The sequence below is a fragment of the Melospiza georgiana genome, chromosome 1 (assembly GCF_028018845.1).
Source record: "Melospiza georgiana isolate bMelGeo1 chromosome 1, bMelGeo1.pri, whole genome shotgun sequence".
Lineage (NCBI taxonomy): Eukaryota > Metazoa > Chordata > Aves > Passeriformes > Passerellidae > Melospiza > Melospiza georgiana.
Genome location: NC_080430.1, coordinates 135,086,682 through 135,108,028, shown reverse-complemented (window position 1 = coordinate 135,108,028; position 21,347 = coordinate 135,086,682). Strand labels below are relative to the sequence as shown.

The 21,347-nt window shown below is 38.7% G+C and overlaps 1 protein-coding gene across 1 annotated transcript; it reads left to right on the top strand.

Moving 5' to 3' along the window:
- The first annotated feature begins 220 nt into the window (after nt 1-220).
- Nucleotides 221-10,482, top strand: OTUD6B (OTU deubiquitinase 6B). The gene is made up of 7 exons (XM_058038673.1): nt 221-349; nt 2,782-2,936; nt 4,014-4,109; nt 5,519-5,831; nt 7,273-7,334; nt 7,783-7,889; nt 8,391-10,482. Exons 1-7 carry the CDS (start codon nt 259-261, stop codon nt 8,473-8,475), a joined length of 909 nt encoding a protein of 302 aa, XP_057894656.1. The 5' UTR covers nt 221-258; the 3' UTR covers nt 8,476-10,482.
- Nucleotides 10,483-21,347: the final 10,865 nt, after the last annotated feature.

Sequence of the window (21,347 nt, the reverse complement as noted above, 5' to 3'; positions counted from 1 at the left end):
GCGGACAGGAACGCTCACAGCCCCTGAGCAAACCAAGGGCCACCTTTCGCTTCCAGGAGCCGAACCCAGCACACCGAACCTAGCACCCCTAGCGCCCCGAGCCCCGGCGCGGAGGGCGGGCCGCTCCAGCCCCTCACGCCGCGGCGGAGGCGGCGCCGGGCGGGGCGGCGCTGGCGGAAGCGCGGCGAGCTCCCGCCTCCCGCCGGGGTCGGGGGTCAGCGGTCAGCCGCGCCCGCCGGCTGCGGGCGCCCATGGAGGATGGAGGGCTCGGAGGACGAGGAGCCGGGGCCCGAGGGGCCGCTGCAGCAGCTGCTGAAGCGACAGCGCAAGGAGAAGCGGGAGCTCCAGGGTGAGGAGCGCTATGCCTGGCGCAGGGTGGGCGGGGAGCAGGCTGGGGACCGGCGGCGGGAACACGCGGGGCCGGCTGGGCTCGGCGTCCCCGCTCCGCCTTCCCTCGCGGGAAGCCCCGCTCGGCAGCGCGGGTAGCTCGGAGGAACGGCGGCGGCTGTGGAGAAGGAGGGAGCAGCCCCGGCAGTGCCCTCGCAGGGGGACGAGGACGGCGGGAGCAAATGGTGCGGGCGGCAGCGGTGCGGCAGCCGGGCTGCGCTGCCGGGAGCCGCGCTGGGCGGGCGGGCGGCCTGCGGAGCTCGCCGTGCCCTGGCCTCGGGAGCCGTGACTTGATGCTGGGCCATTGGCGTGATGTTCGCGGTTTGGTACTTTGATTTCAAGTTGAAAAAGGTGTGGTCGTTTAAGGCATTTTAGATTGAATAGCCTGCACAGAGGCTCTTCCTGCCCAGCCTGATATGTTTCTTCATTCCAAGTGCAGTTGACCTGAACTGAATTTTCATGTCCTGTCCATCCATCATGAATGGTCTTACGGCGCTTCAATATAAACTTGTAACGCTTTGCGTCATTTGACCTACCCTATTACAATATATTCGTATAATTAAGGAGGTCTGATAGATGGATTCTGTTGAGTTTCATAGTTGTTATATCATTTTTGTTAAGCCTTTCTCGTTGCTAGTATATTGATACGGCCTTTTCCGTGTTTGGTTTTTTGGTATGTAATGAAATAGGCCCATCTGCAACCTCTTATCAGAGGGTCACAGAGGAAAAGACTCAGGTTGCATACTGTCACTGCATCTCTAGGAACTTATGGTTTGAGAGGCCTGTTCCTCCCTCAGGTTTGATTGAAATTGAAGAGGCTTAGGAATCAGGCATTGTCAGAGGTGGCTGGGGCGCTTGGCACCTTCACTGGGAGTGGCTGAGGAGCAGAGGGATTTTACACCTAGAGAAGGTGATAATGGCAGTTCTCCGCTACCAAATGGTGGGAGGGGTATCTGCAAGGCAGAGTCTCTTTCTTCCCAGTTGGGAGAGGCAGATGACTTAGAGGTAGGTACGTTTGCCTGCTAGTAAAATACCTTCCTGGTATGTGCATTGATAAGTGTTTACCAGAGACCAAAGCTGTTTGTGAGAACTAACACAAGGTGTATCTCAACCTCTGAAAATCCAACACCTTCTCTGGTTGATGGTACTTGTCTCCACAATCCCCTCCTCCCTTTTCACCACCCATACTCTCTCCTGTGTATTTGTGTGTGCCTTTTATGTTCTGGATTCCTTTCTCCTCTATTATGTTAATTTTAATGAACAAAGTTGCTTTTCTGTCATACTCAGCTTATTCATCTGTGGGGCTGAATGCTTAACATAAATCTTTCAGTATAAGCCTCTTCCTGCCTCACTTTGAAAAGTTTCATTATCATTGCCATCATCTTCAGCTCAATTGGGTCAGTCAAGGATGAAGGACAAGAAAACGTACAGGTGATGAATAGCAAGCAGGGTGTTAAATAATTGCCGATGTAACTCTCAAACAGTGAATACAGAAGTGACAGAGGTAGGAGGAGTGTTCGTTTAGGAACACATGAGAAGAGAAAACGATGGGGGAATGTGGTTCTAGTTTCTACTGTGTAATGGATGGAGCCAGACTCATCAAAGTATAGAGGATGGACTAGAGACTCGGGCTGAAGGGCAACAAGAAAAACCTTCATGGGAAAAATAAGGGAAAATATTTTCATAGCAAGAATCATTAAATTTTGGGAAAAAGTTTCCCAGAAGGGTTGCAGAATGCTCATCCCTGGAGACTGCACAGTCACCTGAATTAATTTCAGGTGCATCTGAATTGGCATAACCTGATGCAGCTTTGAATTCAGCCCCACTTTGAGAAGGAGGTAGAACTAGTTATCCATTCAACACCATTTCTAACCAAAGTATTCTGTGATTTTATAAATGAAGCATTGACTTACAGCCTAGAAATACTTAGGGGCTTTAATCAAGTTAATTTTTTTTTTCAATATCTATTTTGCTTTTAGAAACTTTGTCTTAAGGATGGGTAAACTCAGTTTTTAATTTTAGTCTGCTGAGTAATTAAAAAATTACGCATTTTCCTGTGTGATTTGATATTTTGATGCCCACATAATCTTTCTCAAGGCAGCAGGCCAAAGTCTGCTGCATTGGTGAAGTTCATATGTATTTTTATTAATAACCTGGCATGAGTTTTTCTCTTCTTCGGAGAAAGAAAAAAAAGAAAAGGCAGTTTATATCTTTTAAGAAAAAATATAGCCATTTGGAAAATGTGAAGATTAGAACCAGCATTCTCACAGCTAAACTATTGTACTAATTTGTTGATGCTTGTAAATTAGTTTTTCTGTATGAATTGCAGTCATTTTCTGCAATGATCATAGATATATTAAGAAATAATGTTTTATTACACTGCTTCTCTAACAGCAAAAATTCAAGGCATGAAAAATGCTGTTCCCAAGAATGATAAGAAGAGACGAAAACAGCTGGCGGATGAAGTTGCCAAACTAGAGGCAGAACTTGAACAGAAGCACAAGGAGGAATTGAAGCAGCTGAAGGAAGCTTCACCTGAACAGAATAAGGTAGGTGCCCTAACTTCACCTGAAGTTGTACAGGTACAATTTGTGTTAGGGCTTTTTTAACTTTTAAAAATTCTAGTGAAATAATACTTCAAAGCAGTTATCCTATTCTTCACACTATTAGTAACTGTTTGCAACTTTAGGAAAGCTTTAGCTGTTACAGTAAATGGGCAGTGCTAGAAGGGGCATGTAACAGTGAGGGATTTTTGTTGTTGAGCTCTTTTGAGAGAGTGGCTTGGTTGCTTAAAGAATCCCTGTAAAAGATATTTCCAAACAGGTTTAATATAAATTTGCAAAAGCATGACAAAGTTTGGTGGCAAGATTTACTCTGGTACTGAATCCATGGATGAGACATACAAGGAAAATCATTATACAAATGCCAAGCTGTAACAGAAATTAAACGTAGAGTAAGGGGAAAGGCGCACCACCACAAGTAGTATTTTGTGTTGCTTTTAAGGCTACATGGGTAAGTCAGTTATGTTAGAGAATTATGTTTTTAAGGTACTGTTGTATTGCCTCTCTGGTTATCTTATGTGGACTAGTCAAGTATTGGAACCTTCAGCAGGTGTTTGACTCATCCAGTGTGTTTTATCTTTCAATTTTATCAGCAGTGTGACTGATCTTTTTGTATAGCTCATACATTCACTGAGTTAGGTTTGTCATTTTCTTGAGAAGTTTCAACTCTCTTTTTCAACTCCTGGTTATGCTTTGATAGAGAGGATGGACACTTCTGCTTTAATTTTCACAGAACTTGCTAATGGCTCTTTGGATACCTCATAGGCTGGTGTGGTGAGGAAAGCTTTTCCTTTCAGCCAGTAAGCAGTGTTCACCAGTGTGTTAGAGAACTTACAGCTTAAATTTGAGATGCACATAACTCTGTTGGGACTGCAGAAAAGTAACAAAATGCAAGACAGTAGTTTGGGATGTGAAATACTTTGATGGCTTCTATGCTATACATGGATCTTTGTGGTTAAACTTCATAAAAATACCCTGGAAGAAAACTTAAAATTGTTTCAGAAGATGCATATCTTTGTTATTGTTTATACTAATAAGAACATTTAACTTTTTTTTTCCTTTTAGACAGATTCCATAGCTGATGGGGTTGCAAATATAGAGCTTGAAGGAGTAGAGCAGCAGACTCAGCATCATCGAATATCAAAAGCACAGAAGAGGCGGGTATGGCTTCATGTTAAACATATGCAAATAACTGATTGATTATCTTCCCCTAAACTTAACTGTAATAGCCAAAGGTAAACGTTTTTACTGGGGACATTACCTGGGTAATTCTGTATTGATGCTGTACCTACTGGATGCCTTGAGAATCTGTTAAACTGCTGCCTAGAGATATGTAAGGATTTTGTAAATAATTGTACTTTTCTACCTTCAGCCATGAGCCGGGTATCAGAATAGGTCAGGAAATGGGAGCCGTAAGAAAAAAAATTATGTAAAGCAAATTATTTTTAAAAGACTTGCACTAAAAGTATTATCAAAGAAGTAAAGTAATTGAATTAAAATACTGTGTGGAAATTAAGCAACTAGTGGTACTTTGCACATTTAACGAAAGAACATCAATACTGCAGAAATTCTGTAAAATATCAAGTTGTTAAGAAACACTGCCTAGTGTCCTGTTCTGTTAGGCTTAGATCTGGTTAAACATCACATGTTGTGATGGATTAGCATTCTTGTTGTACCTGCCTGAATATTGGGTCATGGCCAGGGGAACACTGCTGTATTGCATATTTCATCCCCTGTTAAATGATCACTATGAACATGTTAAAAGGATGTTTATAATTCATGGTACCATGTCTAGGCAAACCAGGAACTCTGGTCTAGTTTTCCCATATTCTTATTGCCTAAACCTGTCTGGTCCTGATTTGTGGTGAATTTTAAGCATGAAAATGGACAGATGATTCTTCGTACTGCTTCCTTGTTTATTTGCTTATTTATTTTGGTTCTTGTTCCCATGTTACATCAGTGTGAACTTAGGAAACATTCTAGGAAAGTAATTTTTTTTTTTGTATTATTACATCCCTGCTAATATTCTCTGCATGCATTCTTATCCATCCTTAGGTTGGGAGCAGTCTTTTATCATGTAGAGTACCTGTCCTGAGGGAGTTTCAGTTTCATGGCATGAGCTCCATGCAGTCGTATACTTAACTGGTAGATCTCACACTTGTTATGAAAGAGCAATATTTTCTGATGTTTAATTAAGAGTTCTCATACTTGAGTGTTGAAATAGTTGATCCTGAAGAAAGCACTATGATTAATAGACTTTATGTAAGTGTTGTAAAGTGTTATTTTGCCTGTTGATTTAATTAAGATTTCTCTTGTCATATAATTTTGGGTATGGTTAACTGTGGAGGCAGTTGGGATATATTGGTCACTTAGCATTTGGTGAAGTTTGGGTTTAGGAGGTCTCCAAGATCAGTCTGAATCAGGTGGTACTGATTCAGACAAATATTTTATAGATAGGAATGTACTGAGAAAGCATTGGAAGAGCTAGAAGCAAGCCCTAAGCCAAGAACCATATGGGCATATTCTAAATTTTAACCTTTGATGTAATTTTTGTGTGTTTTTAATCTAAGGAGAAAAAAGCTGCTTTGGAGAAAGAAAGAGAAGAAAGAATAGCTGAAGCTGAGATACAAAATTTAACTGGTGCTAGACATCTTGAAAGTCAGAAACTTGCCTGCCTATTGGCAGCAAGACACTTAGAGATTAAACAAATCCCTTCAGATGGCCATTGCATGTACAGAGCTATTGAAGATCAGCTCAAGGATCACCAAAATTCCTGGACTGTTGCAACTCTGAGGAGCCAAACAGCAAAGTATATGCAAAGTCACTGTGATGACTTCTTGCCTTTTCTTACAAACCCTAATACTGGAGATATGTATAGCAGAGGTAAGATTTTAAAAACAATTATAACTGTTTCTGATAAATCTCAGTTACAGCTTAGTTGGGACTTTTATGGTTTTTGTAACTTTGTTACTTTATTGTGTTCCGTGGAACACAGCATTATGATCTGCTATGAAACTTGGTACACCTGGATCTCTAATTAAGTATATATTTTTAAATTAATCTAGGAAATATTATTTCCCATTGGAAAAAAAACCAGAACAAAACAGAACTTGCTGGTTACTAGATGGTCTGAACTCATTCTTGGATGTGATTTTGTTATTATAAACAGCTTGTCTAGCAGGTTGCAATTATTTTCTTGTCACGTTTTATATTGGTATTTTCAATGTACACAAGAAAGCTGTTAAAAATGGGTGTGAAATTCATTCAAAACTATTTTATAATAGTTTGAATAGATGCATTTTCTTATTCTTTTTTTTTTGGCTGCAAAGTAGTTAGGGACCATCTTTTACAAATAAGCTCTTTATATTTTTTAATTTAGTCTTAGTGTGAAGTAACAGTGTAGGCTGAGTCAAAACAGAGTTTATGTACCTCTTATTTGAGCAATATATGATTTATTCATTGTGCCTTGAACACCACAGAAATGACTGCATAAGTTTCATTAACTTAATGCTACATTTGTTTAATAGGCATTGCTGTGGATTTCATGTGGTCACTGGATGCTGTCTTTCCCATGTTGACAGAGATTAATGTCACAGGTTAAATGTGACCCAGGAGAATACTGAATAAATTCTGCACAGCAACAAGGAATTGTGCTTTTCTGTTATAAAGGAAATGAATGAAAAGTCATTCCGAGCAGTCTTCAGAAAATCTGAAGATTCTTATTTTTTAAAATCTGTAAGGTTCAAAAGCTTGAGGGTTTGTAATTTACAAACTTTAAACTTGGTATCTGTAGAACATGATCTGAAAAGATTAGCTATTTACAGAGCAACTATTCAGAGGTTGAAAACAAGGCAGCTAATCTGGGAATTTAAATAAACCCTAGCCAACTGTTTTCCTACATGCAGTTGCAAGATTTTTAAAACATATCTGACACCTGGCTAATTTAAGAACTAGATATGCTACTCACTGTCACATTCTTTTCTAAAGTTTCTAAACATCCTCTGAAACTTGACATGAAGGAAACTGTGTGCAATTTCATGTGTGTTGTTACCTGTTGTTCTCTGAATAAAAAAATTAAAGTATTAGCTGTATTTCTTTTTTTACTCTTTTTTATCCCTCTCTTCAGTCTGAAATTTCTTCTCAAAACAGAATGAGTCGGGGGTATTTTTTGACAACTGTTTTTCTCTGCTTTTCTTCAGTGAACATATGTATTTTCCTTTATAATGTGTTTGTACTTTTCTGCCTCTAGTTTGCACAATCAGTGTTTTTCCACAGTTGCTTGTTCTTAACCAAGACAAGTACTAAATGTTGTCTTTTCCTGCAGAGGAATTTGAGAAATACTGTGATGATATAGCAAATACAGCTGCATGGGGAGGTCAGCTGGAAGTAAGTATTGTGTTGATAATTTTTATTTGTGAAATTCTGAAGTGGGTGAATACACCTTAAAAAAGCAAGTTAGTGAATTAATTTGGTATAAATATCATTAGAAAGACTGACACAATGAGTGGCGTGTATTGTTAGGTTGCTGTCATGTAAACGAGAACTCGAGCTTCAAAAAATACATATTTATTTTAGTTAGTCTTATTTTTTATGAGAGAAAATTTAGCAAATTAATGAAACTAGCCCAGTGTATTCTCTAAGCAATGATTGAGGCAATCTGTTTCCAGTTAAAGTTTTAAAAGTTAAAATAATTTTGCTTATTTTAATAAAGCATAATTTCTGAAAATATTTCTAATGTTATGCTTGAACTGCCTGCTAAAAGGAAATGCCTAGTCTTCCTGTCTCCTACCTACATTGTCTTTAATCCTATTACTAAATTGTTTTTGCCTTAAAGCTAAGGGCTTTGTCACACATTTTACAAACACCTATTGAAGTAGTGCAGATGGATTCTCCTCCCATTGTTGTTGGTGAAGAGTATTCAGGCAAACCAATAACACTTGTGTAAGTATGCAATTTTATCACTTAAATTTAGTGCACTTATTTCTGTGACAGGGCTCAGCTTTGATTCTCATCTGCTCTTTTGTTTTCTGTTACACATCTGATGTTGAAACACTGCTTGAGTAATGGTTGTGCAGATCAGAAATTGTTTGTGATTGACACACTTATTTGGAGAAATTGTAATTAGACAGTGTCTGATGTATATAAGTCACTGATTTAGAGAATGCTGCAAGGTCATTTTACCTGGTAAATACTTACAAAATAATAATGACATTGATACAAGATGGAGAAAACTTTTTTCCTTCTTCAGAGTATTTGTCAAACTGTGCCTAGAAGTCACCAGAATTAAAACTTGTCTTTATTAATACTCTTCTGTGTAATGATCCTATATATTGTTGTTGCTAAAACTTGGCTTTATTTCCTTTGTCTTCCAGTGCTGTTACTGTTTGGCATGATGTATACTTTTTGTTGAACTGAACACTATTTCTGTAACTTTTTTTTTAGGTATATGAGGCATGCCTATGGATTAGGAGAACATTACAATTCTGTGAAAGTTCTAACAGACACTGCTACAGAGAGCAGCAGCTAGCATACAGAAGTTGAACATTCACATGGATAACAGTTGCATCGTGATGTGTTGGGCTCCAGGAAATTCCCAGTAAGACTGGAAAGTAAATGGCATGGATTAGAAATTAAAAAAAAAAAAAACAAACATACAAAATACAAGACCCTGCAAGGTTTGACTATAAATCAGACATGGCTCCTGATTTGTAACAAAACCAAACCAAGACCACACAACAATATTTTGAACTTATTGGTATTAATTATGTTTAGAAGATCTTCTGTAAAATGGTGGCTGTGTAGATCAGGTTTTTTTCAATAGAGCTTCCTCCTGATACTGCAGAGAAAATATCAAGTGGTAAAAATTCGTTTTGGTTGATCTGCATTTCTGCTGAAAACTTTAGGTTATCTGAAGGTCCCTGTTCCATTATTTCTGTCAGATTTTCATGCTAATGGAAGAGTTCAGGCATTTGAAAGAACTGATTGTATTTTGCTTATGGAATATTATCTGCAGTGTTTCTGTAGTCCTATTAGGATCTAATTTCAACAATGTAGTATTGATTCCCTTCTTTATTTGGGCAGAGAAGATGAGGAGGTAAATCCAGCAGCAGAATATCTTGGCTTGGCTGAAGGAATTGCACGATCTTTTTAAAGACGTCCATGTAAGATGTTTACCAAGGGTCTGTGTAGGGGGTTTTTTGAGTTGGCAGTAGGAATCCAACTCTTGTGCATTGTTATTTATGACAGTACATGACTGCACTGTCAGTGCAAGTTAACTGCACTGTTCATTCTCCATAGTCCTTCAGCTGTGCATTTTGGTGAGTCCGAAATCTTATAGAGCTCCTCAGTGTCCTCACTTGAGGTACTGAAACTCATCTGAACTTACAATTTCTGGATCTGCTGATCTAAGCACTTTGTCATCTAAAGTGTGATGTTTTATAATGCTTAAAACAGCTGGTTGCACACAAGCTGTAGAAATAATCACCTTGGGTTTTATCAGTAACCAAAGGTGATCTGGAAAAGAGTTAAGTTTATTTTAATTGCTTCTTATGATGCACAGAGACTTGAAAGGTTTTAATATGGCTTGACTTTTTACATTAGAAATGTAGATTGTTGTCTGTAAATGTGACTTCAAAATGAGGAGCACACTGAAACCAAAATTTTAATGCAAATGTTTTTTAACAAGTGATTTTAATTTTTAAAAAGCCTTAGTCAATAAAAGTATTGTATTTTACTGCTGCTGAGTTGGTTTGGAGAAAAGTGGTTCATGAAAAGATTAAACACCTTTGCCCTGGTTTGAGGATTATGACCTAACAGTGTGTATCTTGTAGTTCTTCAGTAAAGCTAGCCTGCAGACTTACATTCCTGGAACTTAGAAAAGTCTGCTCTTACTTAAGAGGGAGATAAGTGATCACTTTATGGATGAGATTATGTCTGGATTAAAGCACTTTGAGAGAGAGGGAGTAAAAAATACCAGATAATTACAGCAAGAGTTTTTGGACAGCAGTTCTTTAGGCTGGTGCCTGCCAGGAAAACAAAGTATTAACCAGATCAGGAGTTTTTACATTCTTATTTATCTGTTATAGTGTAATAAATATAGCTGGTTTATGTACCAAACCAGCTGGCTTACTGTAAAATTTAGTTTACTACCTTGATTGTATAAAATGATGGTTTTAATTTCAAAGAAAAAATAGGATACAACAGCATGGAAAAAATGTTTCTATTCATAATGCCATTAAAAATTTCACTAAAAATAATGAAAAGTACTCTTCTCTGCATTGCTTAGAATTGATGTGATATACATGCTGCATTTTATAGATACACAGTTTTTTGGTTTATTTGGGTTTCAGTTTTGTTTGATTAATTCAGATAGAAAAGATGCCAGAATTGGGGAACACCTGTACCAAGAGTTTGTCATGTTGAAGATGTTTACAGTTTGTATAAAGTTAAATAATTTAATATAGTGAGTGAAAGATCCTTGCTTATGCTGTATGGGACTTGCCAAAAAGTAATAAATTGGTTTATTTGTGGCAAATCTTGTTGGGGTCAGTTTTATTTTATACTCAAATGTTCACTTATTTCCTAGTATAAGCTTACCCGTTTAAATTTTAGGATCCTATTGTAATATGAATTCTAAAACAACTGATTGTATTCAGGCAGACAGTGCTTCACTCCATATGAAATTAAGATTTTTCTGAACTGAATTTATCCTTTGCATTTAGCAGTTAAACTTGTGCTCTTCTGAAAAACTGTATTTGAAAATCCTGTTGAACTTCGGGGGTCTTCTCACAATTTAGCTTCTAACTTTTGTCAGATTACATTTTTCTCTGCAGAATAACACTATTTACTTTGAGTGCGTTTCAGTAGCTTTCTTGCTTTTATCTGTAATTCAGTTTCTTCAACTGCTATTTCTTTTAAGGAAAAGGGTATTTTTTGGTGTATTTTTTTGCAAGATTAATTAAGATTAGTTGCCAGCAGGAATACTCACATGAACAGGGGGGAAGCTGTCTAGTGGTCTGCAGTAAATTGTGTACAATATTCTGAAAGGGAGGAACATATTTGTTGTTGAAAACAGTGGTTAGATGTGGCTCTTAGTGCTTGTCCTTGTCCCCTTCACTAACTCTGCACCAGTCTCTGCTCTCCTGTCCAGTTGTGTGGGCTGCAGGCAGCCCCAGAAAGGGGTTGGAGGTGGATGGCAGCCAGAAGGAGTGCAGACCTGTCATAATTTATTTAAGCAGCAAATTAATTAATCTAATAATTTATTATTTAGATAGTAAATTAGTTCAAGGATTTTTTTTTTAAAGAAAGAAATTATATAAAATGCAATGAAGCAGTGATGTCCCTTGTGCACTTTTGTATAGTTCTCATAACTTCTTGTGTTTATGTGTATTAAAATATTGCACAAAGCTAAAATGGAGCTTTTTTTATTTTGAGGGTGGCAGTGCAGTGGGAGAGTCTGCCCAGAGAGGTTGTGGAGTCTCCCTCTCTGGAGACATTCAAAACCCACCTGGTTTCTGTGTGACCTGCTCTGGGTGACCCTGCCTTGGTGGGGTGGTTGGACTGGATGATCTCCAGGAATCCCTTCCAACCCTAGTGATTCTGTAAGACACAGCGAAGAGGGAATTTGTTCCACAACCACTTGCTTTGAGGCAGAATTGAGTCAGTAGGAACACTTTTTGCCTCTTCTCCGTGCTCTGTTCTTTGTATCAGGCAATTGAACAGGGGCTGTGATGGGCTCCAGGAAAAAAAAAAAACCAAACAAAAAAACCAGTGCTGAAATGTTGGGTGTATGCAGAACACATGCCCTCTGCTCCTGTGACTCAAGGAGTAAGATGTGCTGGCAGCAGTGTGACTGGGGACATCGGCAGCTTGTGGGATGGTGGCTGCCCCTCGGCTGGGTTATGCTTGAGTGTAGCGTGAATTACAAGGGTGGGAATTCCTGGAGCTAAATGCACGGGTGGCAGTAGAGTCGGTGGGGTCGGGAGGGGCCCTCCCTGTGGCACTTTGGGCTGTGGGTTTTGCCCAGTTCCTGCCCCAGCAGCACTGCTTGCCTGGCACCTTGCAGAGAGCCAGGCAGCGTCCCTTTCCCTTTCCCTGTGTGGCGACAGTGCACACGCGGAGCTGTGCTCAAGGCAGTCCTGCTCTGGCCCTGCAGAGCTGTGCTGCATTAGTGCCATCTCATGCTGCAGCCGCATTCCTGCCACAGGAGCCAGTGATCAATGGCCCGGAGATGGCATGAAAGCTTTGGTGAGAGTGGGCATCAGAGTGTCCCTTCTGCATCATCGGTGTGCTTTGGGCTGTCATCTGTCATAGGCAATGGAATCGTTGCAAGTACAGCTTTCTATTTTTAGCTCTTGAAACACAGCCTGCCTCCCTCTGTCTGCCAGTGGATCTCCTGGGATGTATTTATGAATGATGTATTTATTTATGCCTGTGTTTATTACTTAATCTATAAGAAGTTAAGCAGACTTAAAAATAGGATCTGAAACACAGAAGGCATTTTCTCTACTTTCCTTGGCTTCAGTGAGAATGCTAATCCACCAATTCCTTTGTTTTGAGCAACTGATAAAAGCAACAGATGGTTGCTTTTATTGATTGATCACTAGAGGCATATGATAGATGTACTTTTGAATACAACTAAAATCCAATTGCCTCTGTATGTTAGAAACAGTTATATCATAAAAAGAATGATTCATGCACAAAAATATTTGGTAAAATTCAGAATAAACTGATGTAGTCTGTGTTGAAGATTAAATAAATACGTCAAGGTGTTAATTGAAAAGCTTTTTTCTATTTGCAAGTTAGAAAATTTGGAGTCTATAAACTTATAAACAGATTAAAAAATATTCCCAGGAGCTGTATTTTCTGCAAAGGCTCACTGAACTTTATCAGTTCTGCAAATGTTTTGTCATGATGTATGAAGGAGTTAGATACATTAAGAAAATCTGACGTGCTGTGTTTGTCCAGAAATGAAAACCTTCCAGATGTGAGTAATGCTGTTTTATTTTTTATTGCCATTTTTTCCTTTTCTTTTGAAGGATAGTATTATGAAAACATTTGAGCATGATCTCTTATTTGAAATTATTATGTAAATAATGCAAATGCACATGGGCAATTGCATTCTGGAAGGTGTATGAATATTCTTATGAGAAAGCTAAGGATGTGGAGATTTTAAACAATTCTTTAACACACACACATATATATATATACACACACATGTCCTCTAAAATCACAATATGAATAAAACTTCAATAGTATAAATATGCGATAGTTTGTCATTAATTCCTAATAAGGCTCCGTTGAGTGGGGAGTGAGTGACATCTAATGAGGAACCATTTTTCTTTTATCTTTTTACAGAATGTTGGAGCACAAAACAAAAAGAAACAAAACAGGGAAAGTAGTTGTGAGCTGGGGATGCCTGCATGAGATGCACAGAATTATTCATTGTTGAGGAATATTCCAGGTGCTGGTGGCTGGGTGTGCTGCTGGTGTGCCCTGGCTGGGGGGAGCAGCTGGAGCCCCGGCACGCAGCTGTGAGTGTCCTTTGGCACTTCAGTGCTGTTCAGCAGCCACACCACATCAATAGGAGCTTGGTGAGCTCCTCGTGAGAGCGTTCTGTAGGTTCACTGGCAGCTGCATTGCATCTCCTTCACTGGCTGGTGGAACTGCAGATTGGGTCAATGGATTTTAAAAACTTTATTTTGATCTCTGGTATATTTGTTGGTATTAGACATACTGCGCTTAATGTCGCTGATTCCACTGTAGTGCTTGCTGTCTGATCTGCTGCTTGTGTGTGTTATCCATCTGCTTCTGTACATTTTATCACACCTTTTGCAAACAACTGAAGAATTAGAGGCAACTTGGAGATTTTGGAGAAAAAATACAGGGGGCAAGGGGCTGGAGAATGTAATGCAAGAATGCTTTAAATCCAAGTTGAAAAACTGCTGTTCAGTAAAAAACAATGAAGATACTGTTAAGGAAAATTATTCTCCTGATCTTCCAAACCTTTACATTTTAGATTGTACATTTTAGTTGTGACAATCAAGCGAAAATTTTATTTGTTTTAAATAGAGAAGAAGGTGCATGTCACACCTCTGATAGAATCTGCAAAACTTGAGTACATGCTGTCACTTATTTCTAAAAGAACTTTAGCTTTCCTTGTCTTAACAAGTAACATTCCCCCTCTTGTGGAAGGACACATTACAAAAACTATGATAAGGGTCTTCTTCTAGTTAGACCATTTGGGAATTCTGTTATTTTTCATGAATCATTTTTGATGCTGTCATAAATATCCACATAATTGCTATGTCCTAATTGTGCCTGGCTGAGAGCCTTCTGTCTACTTATTCTTGCCATGGACATCACTGGAAATAAAAAAAAATGTGAAATAGCTTGTGTGGATACAGACTCTCAGAAAGGACAGGCTGGGATGCTGAGGGAGGAGAGGGATTGCTTGGTGCTCCTCTGTGGGACTGGCGGTGGAGTCTGTTCATAGCTCATGGGTCAGGAGCAGAGAGGGGTGGCCTAAGTAGACTTTTAGTGGGTCCCTGTTACACACCAACAGACATATTTCATATTTTTATTAAATTTGCTAGTAGTGTGGGCATTTTGCACAGTTTGAGCTCCCTGCTCAACTCCAATATCTTAATGTAAAAATAGGCAAAGCAAACAAAATTTGACAATTTTTGCTTCGTAAATACAATTGAATATGAACTCTCAGTAAATCCTGTGTCTGAAATTCTGTATTTTTCTGCAAGACTTCTTTATGCATTTGGAGAAGAGTACACAAGACAGGTTATTTGTACATCAGAAGGCAAGTCTCAGTAGAGGTTTTCTGCTAGTCTCACTTCATGCGATGTAAGGTACACATCACAATGATGCATGTACCATCGAAGTTTGATGCACTAACTAAGCTATTATTACTTTCACAGAGTGGCCTTTCCAAAACTCATTAAAAATGTTAAATGAGTATTCAAATAGTCTTTATAAATTTCAAATGCTACTGCAACAGTTTGCAGTCAGAAAACATAAAAATACAATTTTACTTAGCCCCATCCCTGTGTTCAAGACCCAGTTGGATGGAGCTCTGAGCAACCTGGTCTGGTGCAACATGTTGGAACAAAGTAAACTTTAAGGTCCATTCCAACCCAAACCATTCTATGATTCCATGATAATTCAAGGACTGAAATCTAATACGCATTTTAATGAGGGGTGAAAAAAATCTAATCCTGCACTGCACACTGTAAAACTGGATGAGAACTACTGACTATTATATTAGAATCTAAGTAAACAGGCCAAGAAGAGAATCAACTGCTAAAGGTATAAAGCTTAATTTTTGTTTATTAAAGCACTGTACATGTTAACTATATATTGTCCAGTGTAAACTCTCAGTAAATTTTAATTGAAGAGCCTTAAAAATTATAAAAGTAACTTCACTTCTAAATTTTGCACATGGTATATCTCACAAGCATTTCTTTTTGAAGTATTAAAGTGAGGGAATAGATAATCCATAACTATACCAAGTAACTCAAATTGTATTTTAAATTTTAGAGCTAAGATTCTGCATGTTATTCATGTGCACATAGACATACAAAAATACATGGACATAAAACATATGTTCTCCATGTTTGGTACTTCAGTTCATTTTCTAAAGTAATGACATAGTTAAATTTCTGATGTCAGGGCTGAATGTATCACTGGCACACATTGCACATGACATTCTGTTCATTCAGTTAATGGCTTCAAGGATAGTTTAACCAAGTATTACTGGCACACAATGCACATGACATTCTGTTTGTTCAATTAATGGCTTCAAGGATGGTTTAGCCAAGTATTTGAAGAACTATACACTAAGATTAAAGATATGTATTGAATAACTTTTTATCTCTTAAATGTAGCCACTTGTTTTCATAATAGCATAAATCAAAAAGCAAGGCAGTGGATGTGGCGTGGGAATATGGGTCTCAAAGCTGGGAAAAAAATAGTTGAGGAAGTTATTAGTAGCCTCAATAACACATTTTAAAACTGAGCAAGTACCTTCCAACAGTTTACGAAATACCAAAATTTGATAACATTTTTCTAAATGCAGTGTAAAACAAATGAGTAAACATGAAGCATGATTTTCAAAGAATATCTTAGTTTTAAAGGGATCTCTGGTAGTCCTCCAGACTGAGGACATCCAGCTGGACATCCAGCTCACAGCAGCACTAGTTTCAGATAGAGCAAATTATTCTGTCTTTCATTTTATGAGCATCATCTTGTATGTGGAAAAGGGGGAGGGAAGGCAACTGAGAACTCCGTAGACACAGTCAGAGGAAAAATGCATGTTCTGTGTGTTTGCTTCAGGCTGCAGGTCCCTTGTTTCTGTGTCCATGCCAGTCAGAGGGGCCACCTCAGAAATTTTTTATCTGAAGGTTTCCCCCGTTTGAGCTGAGTTTTCCAGTTTCTTCAGGCTCAATCTCCTAGGTCATGGTGAGGGAGATGTTTGCTTGGGGTTTTCTGATCACTTGGATTGATAGAGCCAGCTGACAGACTAGAAGAGCTTTGAGGGTATTTCTGCCCATTCAGCCTATTTATAATACTGGTGTGTTGTATTCAGTGGAATTAACTCACCTTATTCCTTTAGACAAGTCTTTCATTCCATCCTTGCCTTTCTTATATGAGCTATCATGCTTAGTGCTTTTCAGACAAATAATTTTATTGGAAAATAGCTAAAGAGTTACAGAGACTGTAATCTCATTCTGCTAGGGATTGAGTTACTGAAGCATTGGTTATCTATCAGTTGTTTCTTGAGACTCCCAGAGCTCTCAGCTGTGTACCCTGCTGGTTGTGAGCACATTCCTTGGCAAAGAAATCTGCTTACCATGTTTGGGCAGATGGGGAGCAACTCACCTTTCATTTTCTGCTTGAATTTCAGTTTCTCATTTTTTGTTTGCAATTTTCTATTTCCAAGGATTTTTTTTTCATGATCACACCTCCCTCTAGTTTAGCAGCATCTCCACATCTCACTAAAGCAGTTTCTATTTCTTGCACCTCTTTTATAACAGTGTTCCAAGACTGAACTGGACATTACTAATGAACTTTGTCACACAGCATTGGCTATCCCTCTCAGCAGATGCCTTGAACTTTTACAATTCTCCCCGAGTCTTTCTACATCATGGAACCAGTCCCAATGAGCATGGAGTGTTTCTGACACACTTTGTTATGTGGCACCAAATACTTTGCGAGTTATTACACAGAAATTGCTCATTTCATAGGCCTTTCACCGCTTTCAAAAAGACTTCTCCATCTCAGAGTAGGTAATAACTTCTTTGCATGTGCAATTCTTGCTGTGACTGCCAGGAAGAGTTCCACCCATACAATGATTTTTTTCAAAATCTGGATTTCATCCATGAGTATCTGGTCTCAGGCCAGGGAGTTAATATCAAATAGTTTGCAGCAGAAACATTCTGTTATAACTCATAGAGTACGTAATGAAAAGAGTGACTTGGAAATGGAATGTCCTAAATTCTTTGGCCATCTCCCTCAGCCATCCAGTCCTCAGAACACATTTGGATTTTTATTTACTTTCTGAAGTGCTGATAGCCCTAATTTTTCCCGAGATCCTCTTAAAGTTATATAGTTTTGGGAGTAAAAGATTTGTGTGTTGGATAATGAACTTTCAACCCCACTTGAAATGACATAATGCTCTTGAAAGAGACTGAGGTGGATATGCCTCATTCCAAATGTGGGTGACTTAAAGGGTCCCATTATGGAAAAATAAATGGAGCTTCATACTCATAATTACTTTAGCTGACATGTTTAGCTGAGCAGCAATAAAACATACATCATCTTAATATGTATTGTTAATCTTGCCAATGATTTATACCATGCAAGCTGAAATTACCTCACCCAGTTAGAGAGAATGAAGTCAGTGAAAAGCAGCCAAGGATAATTAAGCTAGGCAAAGTGGCAAGTAGGTTTTTCACTGCTTAATATATTATGAATTATTGAAATACTAAAAGACAACATGAAATTCCTTTCTTTTAACCATAACTGATCCTGCTGTGGATGTGTTCAAACAAAAAAGATATTTCAGATATTTCATAACAGTAAATAAACATGGTTTTATTTCATTTTGACAACTATATTAGAATGTGCAGATTTTAAACTAAGATCTCCAGCCTTGACATTCTTCTGATAAATCATGGATGCAAAGCAACAAACAAGAGAACTTTGCTGTTGGGGGGTGAGTCTGAATACACTTCTGCTTGGGAGAGAAAATTTTTCTTGAGGTGTGTTTCTTGCAGTCTTTTCTAATCTGAGAGAAGTCAGCCTAGTGATGACAGGAACTGGGAATTTTTGTAATAATAGAAAATAAAATTGTGTACTCCTCTACCTTTTCTCCTTTTCTGTTTAAGATGATTATTCTTTAGATAAAACATGCAGAATTTATACTTCTTGGGATATTTTCAAGCACTTTAGCATAAAAGGAGGCAATTATATTTTATTTTCTAAGAATATCCTTCTTTTCAATTTGGCCCTCAGGGCACTTTTTGTAGCATCATTGTGCAAGATGGGCTGGTAAGGTTCATGTACTTTTTAAGTATTCCATAATGAAAATCAGATGAGCAATTTCGCATACACAAAAAAAAGTAGTAGTTCAAACCTAAGATTTAGAGAAGAAGAAAATCCATATGTTTTTAAATCTTTTGTCATTGTTGTTTGTCATTTTGTAACAGCTTGGAGCAATACTTAGTCCAAGATTTCAAACAGAACATGGTTAGCTCTTTAGTCATGGTTAGGCAGTCGCTTAAGGCCACCATCACTTATGTTCTGTATGCCAGTGAACACAGGAAAACACACATTTCTTCAAGGAAAAGGCCTGATTTAATAAGCTGGTTTCTTAAACCAGCTGCTTTCTTAAAGTTTCTGGTTACTCCTAGCTTTTATTTATGACTGAGTTCTAAAGTTCTAAAAAATGCTCCTATGCAAGCCTAATTTTGTGATGTGTTGTGAATTAAATTTCTATGCTGTCAGTGGAACACAGGTGCATCCTTGTGCTTCTTATACAGGCCACTGATTTGCTGTGGTAGATAAGGCCATAGAGGTTAAATGTTTTGTCTGCAATATGATGAGTTGTTCAACAGGAAAGGGAATTGCATTATAAAAGGATGTGGGATGAGAAAATGAGATGGCTAGGAAGCATTTGGATGCACAGTTTCCAGAGAAACAGGAAATCCTAAACATGTTCAGCATGAACATAAATATCTATGGAAGTAAATTAATTTTAAAGTGGCCAAAGTATTTGGATTTTAAAACTGTTATTTTTCTGGTTCTAGATGATCTTGGAGAAGAAGATTCAGAGTACTATTCATTGAATGAATATTTGATTGATTTCTTATACAGCTGCTTAACTAAAGGCTTTATTCTGGTTTATAATTTATAGTTTTATAAAGCATTTTAAAGACATCAAATATGAATGCATTTTGGGTCCCAGTGTAGGTGATGGAAAGGAAGATTGAGGATGGTCAACACCTCGGAAACCCAAATCTTTAAAGAGCCATTTGAATGTGGAGCTCCCAGCCAACAGTAACATCTGGATTCCACTACAGCTTAAATAACTTTCCAGATGGATGTTGCTTATGTTCCCATTTCCGTAGACAGGGCTGACATTGTGAAAAAAGAGTGAAAAGCTTGAGGATCTGTTTACAGCATCTGTATAGTGCTTAACTTGTTCTAACTGGCAAGTCATCCATTTCATGGAGTCTGAGAGTCATGGAATTGTCATGGTTGGAAGGGATCTCCTGAGATCATCCAGCATAACCCCCTGCCCAGGCAGTTCAAATCTCTTGGCACGTGTCCTGGTTCTGGCCCAGAGCAGCGGGAGTGGAATGGCCAAGACTGTAATGTTACTCGATACCAACTTATGTCATTGCCAGGGGTGGGGGAAAGGGATTCTCTCTGTTTCCAAGATGAAGGACATTTTTTTCCAGTGGGAAAAAGCATGGTGTGGTGGGGAGGAGTCAGATGGCATTTGTTGTGTTTTTCTGTGTAAATAGTTTCTTTCTCTTATACTTTTTGTTGCTGTTATTGTTTGTTTTCTTATCTCATTGCTGTTTCCACTAAATTGTTCTTATCTTAACCCACAATTTTCCCCTTTAATGCCTCCAATTCCCAGAGCAGAAAAGGGGAGGGGAAGGAGGGAAGGGTAAGCAATCAAGCAGGATCTGGTTTGGGAGAGCCCTGGTGGGGGCACTGAAGTGGGGAGTACCATTCCTGAACCACAAGAGTATGTTAGCTATGGAAAGGAATCACATTTGGTTTCTGAAGATCTTACACTGAATGTTGAATAGAGAGTGATATGAAGGGTGTCTTGAATCCTGAAGGAGACATTACTGTCTGCTGGGTGCAGCACACAGTGGGACAAGCAGGGGAAAGAAGGCTGCTGCAGCCCCCGCCAGGCTCTCTGCTGGACCCTTCACCCTCATGTGCTCCTCTCATTTTAAAGTTTCTGAAGCAAGCTGAGGGCAGTTTGTCCAGCTCAGGAGGGCTGTACGTTTGTACAGAATGGAAGTGAAGGTATGTATGTGTTTAAGAGTGCAGCATGAGGATTTTTAGGGGTTTGTGGGGATGGAAAAACTTCTGGGACAGCACTGAAGGGCTGAGCATGCAGAAAAAGGCAGAACTGATGTAACCTTATCCATACTGACTTTTGGCTCTGGTTTTTGAACTGAAACCTCCTCCAAACTTCTCTCATTTTGCAGCCCAAAAGATGCAAGGAGTAAGGGAAAAATGAAATGTGGACACTGAAGGGTCTAATTAATTTTCTGGCCCTCAGTTACTTATCAGCACGGATGTTTTCTATGAAGTTCAATCCTAGTTATAATATAATTTATACTGCAGTATAAATAATAAATAAATAATAAATTAATTTCTTCTTCCTAAATTAAAAATAACCTAGGATAGCTTTTTGATTCAGAAAACTTATGCTTTCTTCATCAACATTACTGTCCACTCCCCACTCAGGGTTGCATATGACATGACAGATAACAATGGCTCTGTCCTAAAGATCTCTACATTTAAATATTTTGTCTTGAAGACAAAATTTGAGTGTAAATTGTGTCCATGGAAGCCTTTGGGTCTTCAAAGGCATTTAGAAAGAACCAGCACCATACAGAACATCTGACAGAAAAAGAATTCAGCAGCATAAATTTGTGGAAAGTAATTTTGAAATGTTGATGTTGCACTGGTGTTTCCTCAGAAAAAATGTGCGACCTGCGACCAGAAAAAAACCTCTTATTTTCAGAAGAAAAAGAAAGTAAGCTGAAGTGTACACCTGCTAGAATAGAGACAGTGCTGTGCTCCCACCCAGGGTAGTCACGGCTTGGACGCTGCTGCTGTGCCGCAGAGCAAGCAGGG